This window comes from Myzus persicae, unplaced genomic scaffold (genome assembly GCF_001856785.1).
Source record: "Myzus persicae strain clone G006 unplaced genomic scaffold, MPER_G0061.0, whole genome shotgun sequence".
NCBI lineage: Eukaryota > Metazoa > Arthropoda > Insecta > Hemiptera > Aphididae > Myzus > Myzus persicae.
This window is the reverse complement of record NW_019102373.1, coordinates 268,163-282,802: the sequence shown is the minus strand read 5'-3', so window position 1 is coordinate 282,802 and position 14,640 is coordinate 268,163. Positions and strand designations below refer to the sequence as shown.

The following is a 14,640-nucleotide window of genomic DNA, read 5'->3' as shown; positions in this document are numbered from 1 at the left end:
TAATAGTCATATATAATAGCTCGTATAATGTAATATAATGTGTGCAAAACGCGTCTCTGAAACCTCAAATGTTATATTAAACGATTGTTGTGATCACTGTGTGTTAATGTTGTTGAGTGACCTTATGCGCTTGTACTATCTTATTAGGTTTCTATATCGATTATGACATTTGGTGGTTTATCATTTACAAAAAGAAACAACCCGCGAGTATTTTGTCGATTTTATTGTCAAATAGTAATTATTTAGAAACGTGACAAGTTCAAAAGTCTAGTAAATTTGTTTCATGATTTCGATACAATTATGATGTATATATTTATAATACTTAAATGTAATAATTATGTACGATATTATTGTCAGTAACCTAGATACATAAATATGGTATTTTAAAGTATATTCTGCAGTGTATGTATTGAACTATGGACCTGCTTGCCCTAGCTCAAATAATAAAAAAAGACGCGATAACAATCGATACGAGTGTTTGTTTTTACTTATATACGTTCTACTTTGACACACATGAATAATAAAATAGTAGGTATGCCTCGATTTGACATCAAATGCGAATCCATTTACACGATTTTTTAAAATGTATGTTTATACGTATAATTATATACATAAACCTGCACAATTCAACATCAAAATGTTCGAATATTTTTTGTATTGAAAATCATATTATTATAGTGAAGAACTAGTATAATACAAAAAAAAGTTCTTTAAAGAATTTCATTGTATGTACTTTGAAAATTTCATTTCATTAAGTTAAATCCATTTTGACGTCATGACATTAAATGCCGATTTCTTATCAATTATTTTATTGAATGTTTCAATACACAATACCGTGATATTAGTCATCAATCATCATTACTAGGTAGGCAATTGGTATATAGCAACTATAGGTACTATTTTGGAGTGGCTAGATTATGAAATGTGTCTTGAGTTATAAAAAAATTCAAATTTCAGACATTTTTAATGATAGTATTAACAAGCGACACGATTATACCTAATAATTAATTGAAGACTTTTTTTATTTACATAAATTACTGTCGATTGACATTTTAATGGAATTTAAATTTTATCACGCATTTATCACGCAGATAAACTAAGCACATGCAGTCGCACATGAATTATAAATAATATATTTATTTGTTTTTATTTTTACAATAATTAATTACCACTGGGTTGAGCAATATAATATAATATTATCGATGTACACATGTATAGTAAGTACGTTAATGTGCCTAAACAATTATTATATCTAATGATATTAGCTCGTATTATAATTTGTTTTGCCAATTTTCTTTTATTCGTCTAATTGATAGTAATACGTTCATAAAAGGATTTTTATCGATTTCGTTCAAGTTGCGTGTGCAAATATATTTGTATGTATTTTGTTTTTCCCCTGACTGCTGATAAGAAAATGAGAGCACACTTGAGTATGTAGGTCAGTAGGACACCATAATCCATATATCGTGTATACAATTGTACAGAAGCTGAATAGATCTAAACTCGGCTATTGACATTTAGTTTTATATTTGTACAAAATGAAAACAATTGAACTTGCTTATTATGTGTAATTGTATTTGCTTATATTATATTGATCGATATGCTCGACCGTCGTGTATATTCAACATACCGCGTCAGTGCGCTACATAAATATAAATATATATATTATATATTGGTATCGATATTTTTAGACTGTATGCATATGGTTATTACTGAATCCTAATTATAATATATTGGTTAGGTTTAAAGTTGTGTGGGAAATAGGTCACGTTTACATAATTATTTAAAAAATATATTTTTTTTAAATGTATATTTTTTATTTTTGTAAACCTTATGGTTGCTTAGGGAAAACGTTAAATACTGTTGAATAGATTTATTCTAATAACCCTTGCACCTGTCGGCAGTATCAGGTGACTCTCCGGTTCGTACGTATTTATTATATATACAGGACCACAGGGGCGGGTAAAAAACACTTGAAACGTTTATGAATAGCAAAAAAATCAGTAGGTAATCTCCTGGTGCGGGAACAAATTACAAAAATAAGGCGGATTTCATTTTTTTATACACGCTGCATGTATTATCTTTAAGGGTCTGATGAGATGATTATATTTTCCCTTGGGAATTGGGTCAGTTGGGTGACAAAAAGAAGAAAAACTTAAAATACACGACGGAAATGGGCATGACAATATTATAATGATGTTATAGTTACAATTAACACGGTGAAATAATGATCGATAACATCACACCTGTTCCGTTCGATGTTTTTTTTATTTTCTTGTATTTTGGTTATCATTGTTAAATTTGATTTGATAATACGATATGATGTTTTGTATAAATGTATCTTTTCATACATGCCCCGTTAAATATTTTTTTTTATCTATCTATAAGACCTATATTATTATTAACTATTATGTTCTTATGACATAATATAAATTAAATTTACTTAATAAAAACGAGTTTTTCAATTATACTGACATGGAAGTAATGTACCTAATCAAAGTTCATTCAATAATCATGTCAGTATTATTAATTAACCATTTTGTATTAAGTATTGAATGATCGCACCTCGTTATTATGTAGGTATTAATGTATTATATTTAATGTTTACAACCAACTTTCAATTTTTTTAATTCAATTTAGTATTCCAACCATATGTAGATACATTTTTATAGCCAGTAAAATATAATTTACTTACAGACACACCATATAGCATTTTCACACTCAGGACTATGGTCGATTAGTTATGTAATTACGAAACTTATTACAGTCTTCCTAGCTAGGTTAGAAGAAACACTTCACAAAATCGTTATAATAATAGAACACAATTTCACGTCAGTTGGGTTTAACGTTGAAAAACTGTCCTCATATTGTAGCATGATTCTCCGTAATACTCACAATAAATTTGCATACAGTAAATCAACAATTAAATTATCGGACAGTCGTTACATATTATATGAATTTATTTTGGCGAAATATGCGTAATTTTTTTTTGTAAATCCAATGCACCCAAATATTTATACGTTTATGTGTACAAATTGATCAACAAAACAATAAAACATTAAAAGATTAAAATGGTTTGATTGCAACTTTGGAACAAAAAAAAAAATGGAATATCTATGTTATATCACTGTACTATATTATTGTATTAATATAATATCATCTTATATTATTGTATTAAAGTATTAGGCCATGATTGAGATTTAATCTAGTTAAAAATTATGCAATTTCGGAACATTCTTAAGATTATTACTGTTATTAGTATATTTTCGTATACACTGTAGTATACCACCTAATATAATATGCACAATTCGGGTGTTAAATATATAATAAACCACACTTTTATCGTAATCTTGAGATCGATACATTATATATAAACATAACTGGGACATTACAATTTTAAAGTTATAACATACCTACATTGAACTATTACACGTGAATTACGGGGTTTTTTATTGTTACTTTAGTTTAATATTTAACTCGTTTTTTCCCTCCAAATATATAATATAATATATTATAATATTAGTTAATTATTTAAGCAACCTTGAGGTGAGACGCTCGCGTATCTTCGTTCACCACCCCTCTCGGCGCGCGTATTCAAACGCGCGCACACATACACACACAGACATATACATACACAAAAACACTCCCCGCGCGCGCTCGCACACTCAGACACACACGCGCTCGCGCACGCGGGCGCACGCTAACCCGCCTGCTCTGTGTGTCGGACTCATTGTGGACACACACATACAGAATTGAAAGTAGGTCATTGAGATCCCCCCCACGCCCCGCCGCCGACTGTACAACCGCGCCGTCGCCTACTCCGCCTCCTCCGCCGCCGCCCTTACCACCGCCACCGCCGCCGCCGCCACAGCCATTACGCGTTTGCCCCCACCTCGGGCCGGCCCCGTCACTTTCACTTGTTTCAGCCGTTTCGTCGTGCCGTCCGTGTCAGTGTGTCTGTGTGTGTGGTATCCGATCTTACAGCCACGGCTAACCTGACTCTGCCGCGAAGTTTCGTACATGTGTTCGTCGAGCGCGCTCGATTCGTTGTAAAATAAAATACGTCCTCTCGCGGTACTTGTAAAATTTTTTTTTTAAAAATTGTATCGCTTTATTTTACGCTTAAAATATTTTTTATTTATATTTATAAATCTCGAATTAGTGTGTATATTATACGGTTATAATATAAATCGGAAAAAAATTGTTTACATAATTTTTACAATATTAATAAATAGCCGTTTTTATTTATTACTATAATAATTTTCGGAATTTATTCGTGTTTGGTCACCGCCGTTGTCGTCGTCGTCGCCGTCGTCGTACAGTGTCCGCGCTCGCCAGTAGTGTGTCGGTCCCCCACCGGTCCCGGTGCGTGTAGCGTGTAGCGCGCGCTCGTGTGTTGTGTGTTCGTGTAGCGCGCGCGCGCCCGTGTGTGTGTGTGTGTGCGTCGAGCCGCGCAACGATTGCGTTTCGTCGTCGTCGTATAGCCGTCGTCGCCCGATTCAGTCTCACAGTGACGAAATCGGGCCGGGCGCGTTGTTGTGCAAACGAGTCTCGCCAACCTGCAGTGCAATAGCCATATAGACATGACGAAAGCCGACAGCTAGCCTATAGCAATAACTATATACAGCGACGACATTCCAGCGCGACATCGCCGCAACGGCCGTCGTTGTACCAACAAACCCGGCGTAGCACTTTTTTCGGGTGTTGTAAGGTCTTCTTCGCCCCCGAATAACACCCCGTCGCCGACACTCCCCAATTGCCACCCTGCAATATAGTACATTAGTAAAATATGCTCTCGAGCAGCCCTTATTCGTGACGAAAAGTGCGATCCGCGTGTCAAGTGGGTGCCCCTCCGGGACGCCCTGTACGTACGTCATATGTTAGCAGCCGGCATGGATCACTCTGCCAGTTATCTGTCCCATTTCGGGCTCAGCCCGCCACAGGCGTCTGGCGACGACGGTGGTGACGATTCGCTGTACCAGCCGCCCGCCTCATCGCCGCCCCTGTACCAATACATGCCGCCCCAGCACCAAACTCCCTCATCCAGCGCGGCTGCCGCGTACTCGATGATGGGTGGCAGTAACCAGGGTTGTTATCAGCTCGGTAATGTGGACACAGCGTATTTGTTCGGTTCCGCAGGTGGAAACGGCGGAGGAGGAGGAGGTGGTGTGTCCGGTTCCATGGACGGCCTCCAGCAGTACGTGGCCGTCGGCGGAAACGGCGGCGGTACGCCCGTGTCCGCGGCCGCAGCCGCCGTCAACCCGTCGGCCACCGGTTCCGAGCTGCCCGACACTAAAGAGGGCATCGAGGAACTGTGTCCCGTATGCGGCGACAAGGTGTCCGGTTACCATTACGGTCTGCTCACATGCGAGTCATGCAAAGGCTTTTTCAAGCGGACTGTGCAAAACAAAAAGGTGTACACGTGCGTAGCCGAGCGGTCGTGTCACATCGACAAGACCCAAAGGAAACGGTGTCCGTTCTGCCGGTTCCAGAAATGTCTCGAAGTCGGCATGAAACTCGAAGGTTAGTGTCTTTTGATATTATTTTATTATTTTTAATATTATCACTATATTTAAATATACAATTCACGGGTCCTTCATATCTAAACACCATCCTTTTACGTAAAATTGTGCGTTTAAAATTGTCTTTTATTATATTTCTACGCTGAAAACTTAAACGGCAGTTGCGTAAAATTCACTTATTAGTTAAATATTAAAAAATTATAACTTACCAAAATACCTAATATGTATTCATCGGAAACCATTTATTATTATTATTATTTGGGTTGAAATATTTTCGTATAATATATCGTTAGATTAAATAGTAAATACTAATATTATCAATAATCACCGCCGTCCGCCGTCTGAAGCGATTAAGAATACGACTGAAAATCACATTTTTCTGACATGCTTATGTTAATGTACGGAAACACAACGTCTCGTGCTTTAATTCTCAAATTGCGCAGCGTGTATCACCTATTATTATGTAGTTGTAATAATTTGTCGTGTTATATAGTCACCGGGCTATATGATGATGTACGTAAAACAACTATAGTACATTTTACGAGGGATTTGTTCATGTTTAACGAACGTATACAGCGCAAACAGCAGCGCAACTGTACAATTTTGGATCATCCGCCCAATTATTTTAATTAAATGCTTCTCTCCCGAGTTTGAAAAACATACGCGTGTGTGTGGCACAACACTACGAATACTACTACGACTTAACTACCTTCATAATGTGTAGGGATAATAATATCGTTTGTAAAATACAAGACTGTCCCCGACAAACTGGCTAGCATGTTGTCCCTTCGTGCAGATTAAACTCGGGTTGATCGATTTGTCATTTTTTCTATGCATTTAATATATAAATATAATTTTTTTTTAAGTATTTGCGTTTAATAACCGTGTTTTGAGGAAATGCGGGTCGCTTAGAATTATTGTGAATTTCCAACCTTGCGTACAGGAAAAAACAACGATCTAAAGTACAACTTTGATAACCCGTATTTTCGATTTTTTCGAACCCACTTTATTGTTTGTACTATTAATCGTCAAAGTCAGTATTGCGATATATTATTTATAATGCTCCAGAGAGTTTCGAGGTTGAACGTTTTATTTTAATTTTCTAATGCGCCTACAATAAATATACCCACATGTAAGTTTGTTGTTTTTTACACTTTTTTGGGTCTTTGTCTATGCACGGTTTTAATATTATTATCATATAGAGGTGTATTACCCATAGTAATAATATATTTAGTGATATTGATTTTTATTGATGGGTAACCCGTGGTGTTAGTTTTGTCTGCTATTAAAATCGTATTCCATTTATTGCGCAACAGGAGGGAACGATTCCCATACACAATACACGTAATACATATATATATTATGGTTTATAAAATACTATGTAGAAATTATAGAACCCCCGATCTCTTAGAAAACATTGTTTGATTTTCCTAAACAGAACCTACCCACTACTATATAAGTTGTGAAGTTTCGTTTTCAAATTTCCTACAGTATTTTAAAAGTTTGCTCCCATGTTTAGACTCATTATAATTCAGTTTTGGTTTTAAAATTTCGAGTACTTAGCTAACTTTGTCTCCGTGTTTCACTTATTTACGTTATCCTAATACATCGTTTCAACGTAAATTATTGAAATTATGTATTGCACGTTGTGAAAGAAATTTCAAATATACCTACCTAAAATATATCTGCCAGCCGGTCAATAAACTAAAGTTAACTATAGTTAAGTATTGTGTAATACGTTATGTGTAAAATAATTTGTATTTCAATAAACGATAACGGATACAATATAGTAGATATAACTTTTGCAAATAATAAAATGTATACATTATAATTGCCAGGAAACCGCATAATTTTGATACACAACGTTAGATAAACTCAGTAGTTAAAATGTTGTATATATCATATTATAATGCATATTAAAAATTGACTTATATTTTAAATACAAATAAAATCGTGATATTCACATATGATTAGGTAGTAAATATAGGTACGTACAAGGTACAAACACTGAGTGTTATAGTTTGTTTAATAAATAATATTAAAAAAAACTTGCTCGTATAAGATTTTTGAAACAAGTAGTAAAAAACACATTTACTATTTTGTAACTCGTAATATGGAGAATATATACACAGAGATAATAATGATAAAAAAAAACTCGGTTTTTCTGTTCCACAGACCGAATCCGTGTCAAGATCGTCAAGATTTTCTCAGCGTCCCCCCTCCCACACCGTCTGTATATGCATTGCTTTCCACCATTCTTCCATGACATCATACAGTTTATTATTATTACTATTATTATTATTATTTCTGCTATTCTATTACAAGGCGATTCGTCCCACCGGTAGAATATCAAATACATAATAGAAATACATATATAAAAACGACGATATATATTGCGTTTTGTATTTATAATCTATTCAGTCCTTCGGTTTTTTTAAGAATAAAAAAAAAGTTAAAATTGTATAACGTATTATATTATTATTATTGTATATGTCCATATATTATATATAATACATATATATATGTATAATATATTCTGTATGCATGCATGTACATGTTTATGTGTTACGTATTATAGTAATGATAATAATAATAATATCCTTTAATTTTTGATGTCGTATAGGTACTATATGTACAGTACGCGTGTACCGGGTGGTTAGGCGGTGGAGAGGGATAATGTGGTCGACCATTGAATAATGATAAACATTATGTGGCGCATTTTTATGGTTTAGATATTATAAATGAGATACAACAGTCGTCGTACATACGTATACACGATTAACTATTTATATTATTTATAATATTATTATCAATAATAATAATAATAATAATAATAATTGGTTTTGGCATGAAAATTAACCTAATTTCCCGCTATAGTGCACCAGAGTATTATATATAGATAGACATCGAGGTGTATTCTGTACGACGTATAATATGTTTGTGACCCGCTCGCTCGCATGAGTGTGTGTGTTAGTGTTCAATCTGTTATTCTATTGAAATATACGCATCGAACTTCCGTTCTTTTTACCACCGGGGCGCTATGCGTATACTGATAATCGCGTTCGGAAATCCTGTTCTGTGTGTATGCATTGTCGATTGTTTCGTTAGAGTGATTGTTGCGTGCAATTTGAAAATTGGCTCATCACAAATCGCATCGATTCGTACGAAACGCATTCCATGTTTTTTTTCCTATTCCGTCATCGGTAAAACACAATATTATATTATATAAGTGGGTCCATATACATCATAGCCGAAAACATCGGACACGATGCGTGCGTATGCGATATTTTCGGGTGCAGTGTGGGTGGTAAAATTCTCCCCGAAGACTTGTTGTACAATAATATAATAATAAAAATATAATAACAATAAATAGGTGTGTGTAACGATTTCCCAACGATATTATATATTATATCTTTCGCCTCGCGCGTGTCGCGTTTATTATAATAATAATGCATAGGTACTATTTGTTAGGCCGCTGGAATCGCCGGGTGGCGGCGATAAATTCTTCACGTGTTGTACGTATTGTAAAGTATTATGTCGTCGGTACACCCAATACCGTACATTATATTTTATTGTTATGACCGGGGGTTGGCGAGCGAGCATAATATATCGTAATAGGGCACGTATTTTATGTTTCGAGAAAAACGGTTTCGGAAATATGCGCTCGCGCGCGGCACCGTTCGAGTTGTGCAAAAAACCCCGCGCGCCATATAGACTCGTTAACGGACCATTAATAATCCGTCGTAACGTTACGGCGCGGCGGCGGCGGCGGTGGGAGAGAATATTTCAGTTACGGCGGCGGTTACCTAGTTTCTTGCGTTATCTGCCGCGCGAAAGCGAGTCTGGATATTATATATATTTTTTTTTTACGAAAAACAAACGAATAATCAAACGAAAACGAAAATCGAGTCGCGCGCCCGTACACACACACCTGCAGGTACGTGTGTGCGCGCGTAGGCTGTTGCACAATAGTTGTCATCATTCTTCTCACTCTCGACGGTGCGGTTTGATGTTTGTCTATGTGTGTGTGTCTGTGTGTGTGTATGTGTTTGCGTTTTTTCTTTTGCTGTCGCGCGCGCACGCACACACAATGCATACTGAATGTAGATTAGCATATTATACATTTACAGACGTGTGTGTGTGTGTGTGTGTGTGTGTGTGTGCTGGGCGAGTATACACAAACACACACACGCTTACCCGAGTATACTTGTGCATGTATAAACACACACACGCGAACGCGCGCGCGGCCTAGGCGTTTCGCAACGCGCTCCTTTAATTAGGGTCCCGGCGAGTAGGTCACACAATCTCCGCCCAACGTCACCCCCCGCACGCCCCGTTGGCCCAGTTGCGAGCCGCGCCGCCGCCCGCGTATATTATGCACATACACACGCGCGCGCGTTCACCGGGTGTACTCGGCGGCAAATTATTACGCGAGTTTTTTCCCCTCTCCGCCACCTCTGCCGCACCTGCAAGCTGGCCGCGTACGATTTTCGAAACGTATTTTAAGACCGTCTGGCCTGAGAGACGTTTGCCGTCGACCCGTCCGGCTAGTCAAAAACGGCACAGACGATTATAAAAGTGATTGAATAACCGAGATATACTTGCCTAATAAATTCGGTGGTGCAAATCCCCAAGAGCAAGAGGGCACTTTCCCGCTTAAAAAAATGTTTTGCTAGTTGGTGTGTGCTCAAACAATGTAGGTGGTATAAACGTGTCAACCAAAATTTTATTTAATACGCACAGAAAACGCTCTCCTCCCCCTAATTCTCACGAATCCACCATCGCACTCTTCCGAAAACCTGGACACGCAGATACCGTAGCCTAATTATTGGTGTCGAGATCTATTAACTTAGTTCAAGAGATGTTGCCAATCGGTGATTCTCTTATGCTATTCGTGTAGTACATTTAATTATCTTAAACTTTCATATTTGCTTAAAAAAAAGTATGTGTGTTTATGGTGGATCTCCTAGTGGTTGGTGGAGGTTATGTTATATTTATATAATTATATCTTAAATGTCATGATGTATGATTAACTCACATATAGCAGTAAAAAGATTTGTTTGTGGAATTGTAGATAATTAGTGATAATGGGTGGGTGCTGGTTGGTAAATTTCTAGGATTGCCCCCTTCCCTAAAAACATAAACGATTTGTGCCACTGATAATAATATTATCTAATATTATAATATCTATTAAATCCACTGATGAAAGAATAAAAACAATAATGATATGTCGTCCCGGGAGGGGGGGCTTAACACGCTCGTCCGTCGTCGAAAAGCTCTCCTCTCTATATAGTCGGGCATAGCAAAAACGAGCTTCGGTTTTTTCCCATACGATATTTATATTCATTTTCGTTACAATGCCCCCTAAGTGCGCACCGGTGCGCTGCGTGCACGTCGTCGTCGCTTTTTTTAATGAGACGCGCCTCCGCCCCGCCGCCGCGGGGGACCGGTTTTTCTGAGCGCGGCCGATCGGAATATTCTCTGTATAGTGTGTATGTGTGTGTGTGTCGGTCATTGTACGGTAGACCTGTGTCGGCGGCGATGGTTACGCCGCCGCCGAATCGTCGTTGTCGTTTTCTCTCCTACTCCAATGCGACTAGTTACATTATTGTAATATAATATATTATTACCTATATGTTATTTCGATTATAACTGAATTATTTTTGTTCGTTGGGATAAAAAACAGTACCTAATAATATTGAGAAACGAGAAGACCGCCCCCGAGACCCTGCGGACCCGCCGCCGTTGGTCACATCATCGTCGTCGTCGACGATCTAGGTTTCTCTCGATGTATACGAACGTAGTCGGCCAACACCCAACCGTCACCGCCTCATCCTTGGTCGTCACGTAACGACGATAAACGCGTTTTTTAATGCCGCTTGCCGACATTATAACATTATAATATTATTTAATATTTATTTACAATAATATTATTATTTATTATTAATTATCGTGATTCTGTATGGTCTTGGAATGTGTTTGCGTCGCATATTTATCGATAACCATTTAATATATATGCGTTATTCCTACGGTCCTGAAAGTTTCGACGATCTGGCGCCAAAATGTGCGTGCTTTGCGCAATTTTGTCGGACGAGCGTTTCTGTAGACTGACCTATTTTTTTTATGTCTTCGTCCGTACACAACCCATATAGCTACATCCCGTAGTAGTACAATGATAATATTCATACCATAACACGCCAGCACCAAAATCGACTTATTCGAGTTCACGGTTTCTGATGGTTTTGCGTAGCCCCAAATCCGTTGACATTTAAAAACAAACGCGATGGCGATACAGCCGTGCGCCGTTGGTTTTTTATCGCGGTGTCCGTGTCGACACGTGCACTCGGTCGTGCTGTGTGTGTGTGTGTGTTCTAACGGAAAAACGAATTTCGCGTTTTTTAATTTTTAACGACCTGTGGGGGTAAAAATGCCTGTTGGTTGGTGATCCGTAAAACTATTGCCTCCGTAAGTTATTTCAAAACGCCGGCCGAATCGAATCGATATTTTCCGTCCGTTTTCGCCCGCGTCTTGCGTCATTCGTTTTGTTTTGCATCATAATAATATTCTCCCCGGGTGGCGGCGGCTCCTGTCCGTGTGCTATTACCTATTATATATTATTAATAATATTATATATTACAATAAATAAATATCCACAGCGATTCGAAAACCGAATGCTAATACGCGTACTCCTTATGATGTACGCAATATTGTACATTATACGCTTGCGACGATCGCGCTCGCATAAATCCACATGATATTAATATTATCTCAGTTCCTAGTAAAAACACGTTAACCGCGGTCGGCTTTGTGCTCGTGCATTTTTGCTTTCGAAAAAAAAACAAAGCAGCAGACGTTTTCACTTGGATTTTTTATTACCTTTTTTTCGCTGTCGTCGTCGTCGTCGTGTCTCGGCACCGAAAAGACTTGGAAAAAAAATAACTTTGAATGACAATGTCCAGACAATTATTGCTGTACGGTCCTTACTTAATGTCGAAAGCGTCTGGGGTGCGGTTGCAACCGAAATATTATAACCTATGGTGTGTGTGTGTGTGTGTCCGGCTTTCACCGGCGGGACGTCTGCTCGCGGAGAGGTATCACGTGGGCGGTACGTAGTCGCGTCGTAAATGTCTCCTCGAGCCGAGACCTATATTATGCATATATTGTTTTTTTTATGCGCTCCGCGTCCGCTCGTGTTGAAATTACGGACGGATGAACGCTGCAAAGAGCAATTGACTCTGTTGAGCTATGTTTTTATTAGTCGGATATTGTGGGTCTGCTGCAGCCGTACAGTTACCTATACATTTTATATTATTTTTCTCCGCGCGTTAATATTATATATTACTCACACGGCGAACATTTTATCCATCGAACGGACAACGTCGATTTAATTATTATAGTATGTATATTAGGTAAACGATTCATAAAAAAAAATGAAATCGATTTAATTATGAAATTATTTCTAGTCGTAACGTTATTTCTCGTCATCCTGTTTCACTGTCCGTCCGTTTTTCTAAACGTTTGACGGTTGGTAATATCATAAAGTCGAAATGGGCCACTGTCAATGTCTGCAGACGTGCCCGGAGCTAACGTTACGCAACGGTCGCTGTTCGTCGGTTGCCTCAGCGCAGACGCGCGTCCCATATCTTTCACGCCGGCCCCTCCACTTTCCCCTCTCCACCAACTACCACATAATATATATGTATTATACCATACCATTATTATAAATTATAAATTATAATACACGAATACACATTATTGTACGCACGTTACATATCGTATTCTTCTTCTTCTTCTTCTGTATAACATTATATATTATATAGACGTGTGTACACGACATCGGGTTCACTTTCTCCGAACTCGGCCTCACCATTACGTACACCGCGCGCGCGTCCGCCCGCCTATCCTCTTATCGTTTCTATACCACCACCTGTCGATGGTCACGTGCCCGAATTTTTATTTAATTTTATTAGGTACAACCAGTTTCACAATCCGATATGACAACGACGACGACACACACGCACACATTATACAAAACAGTATATAATATTACTTGAACCGATCTCCGGCAAACTAAGCGGGAGCGGTGGGCCGGTGGGCACCGAAGGTACGGGACAAAGAGAAAACAGACGACTGTTAATTTTGCCGCTCGCGATCGCCGCCGTGTTACGTGGGGAGTAGCTCTTTATTTTGACGGTTTGGTGATACGAAGATAATGATACTATGATAATGAGTATACTGAAGATAAAGATTAACCGTCGGGTGCGGTTTATGCGTATTATCACGGCTGTGCCATTTTCGGCCTTGAGAATATAGCTATAGCGCCACGCCAAGTTGTCAAGGTTAAGCACGATTCGCAGCCACTGTTCGCGGATTTGACACTATGGGGCAGCCCTTTTTAAATCTTACGTTTTCCTTTCCCCCAGAGTATACATATGCATACACATAAAATTATGTATATGTATATATATATATATATATATATATATAGAGAGAGAGAGAGGAAAAAAGAATTGCCATCAACAATGTGCCTTTATAAGGTTAGGTTCCTCCATGCGACTGCCGATCGCGCACGGGACAATATCGTATATTGTATTATAGATCCGCGCGTGCAGTTTTCTTCCCGGGGAAAAATAATAATGCTTCGATAATGACATATAGTCGCGCCATGGTGGCGGAATTGAAATTGTTGTACAAGTTTAAACAATATTAAACGAAACAATATTACGTGACCAAAATAAATATTTTTATTACGATTTTTTTCTATGTCAACGTATTTTGTTAGTCTTCTCGTGTGTGCTGTAGAAGTTATAAAATAAAATCCGATTTTATATATTATATTATTGTATTGTATGTACGATTTGACGTTTGAAACCATTTGATCAAATCGCTTTTTGTGCAAAAAAAAAACAATCCTGATGTAAACCAACATAGATATATTTTCCGGCGCCATAGCAATATTCATAGACCATCAGGTACCTAAGCTAAATTTACTCAAGATTAAATTTTTTCGTAACAGCTACTTATAGAGTTGGCTTATTTATTAGCTGTTTAATGACAATTTTTCTTATTGAACTTTTAAGGCTTCGAATTATAATCTCCTTACAGCGTATGTCGTAAA

The 14,640-nt window shown here is 37.8% G+C and overlaps 1 protein-coding gene across 2 annotated transcripts in view; it reads left to right on the top strand.

Moving 5' to 3' along the window:
- The window catches only part of LOC111031966 (nuclear hormone receptor FTZ-F1), a 63,747-nt gene that overhangs the window by 29,614 nt on the left and 19,493 nt on the right, over positions 1-14,640 (top strand). For both annotated transcript variants that reach the window (XM_022312116.1, XM_022312115.1), the window contains one exon: positions 5,140-5,523. In XM_022312116.1, coding sequence (XP_022167808.1) covers positions 5,140-5,523 — 384 coding nt within the window. The remainder of the gene's footprint in view (positions 1-5,139; positions 5,524-14,640) is intronic.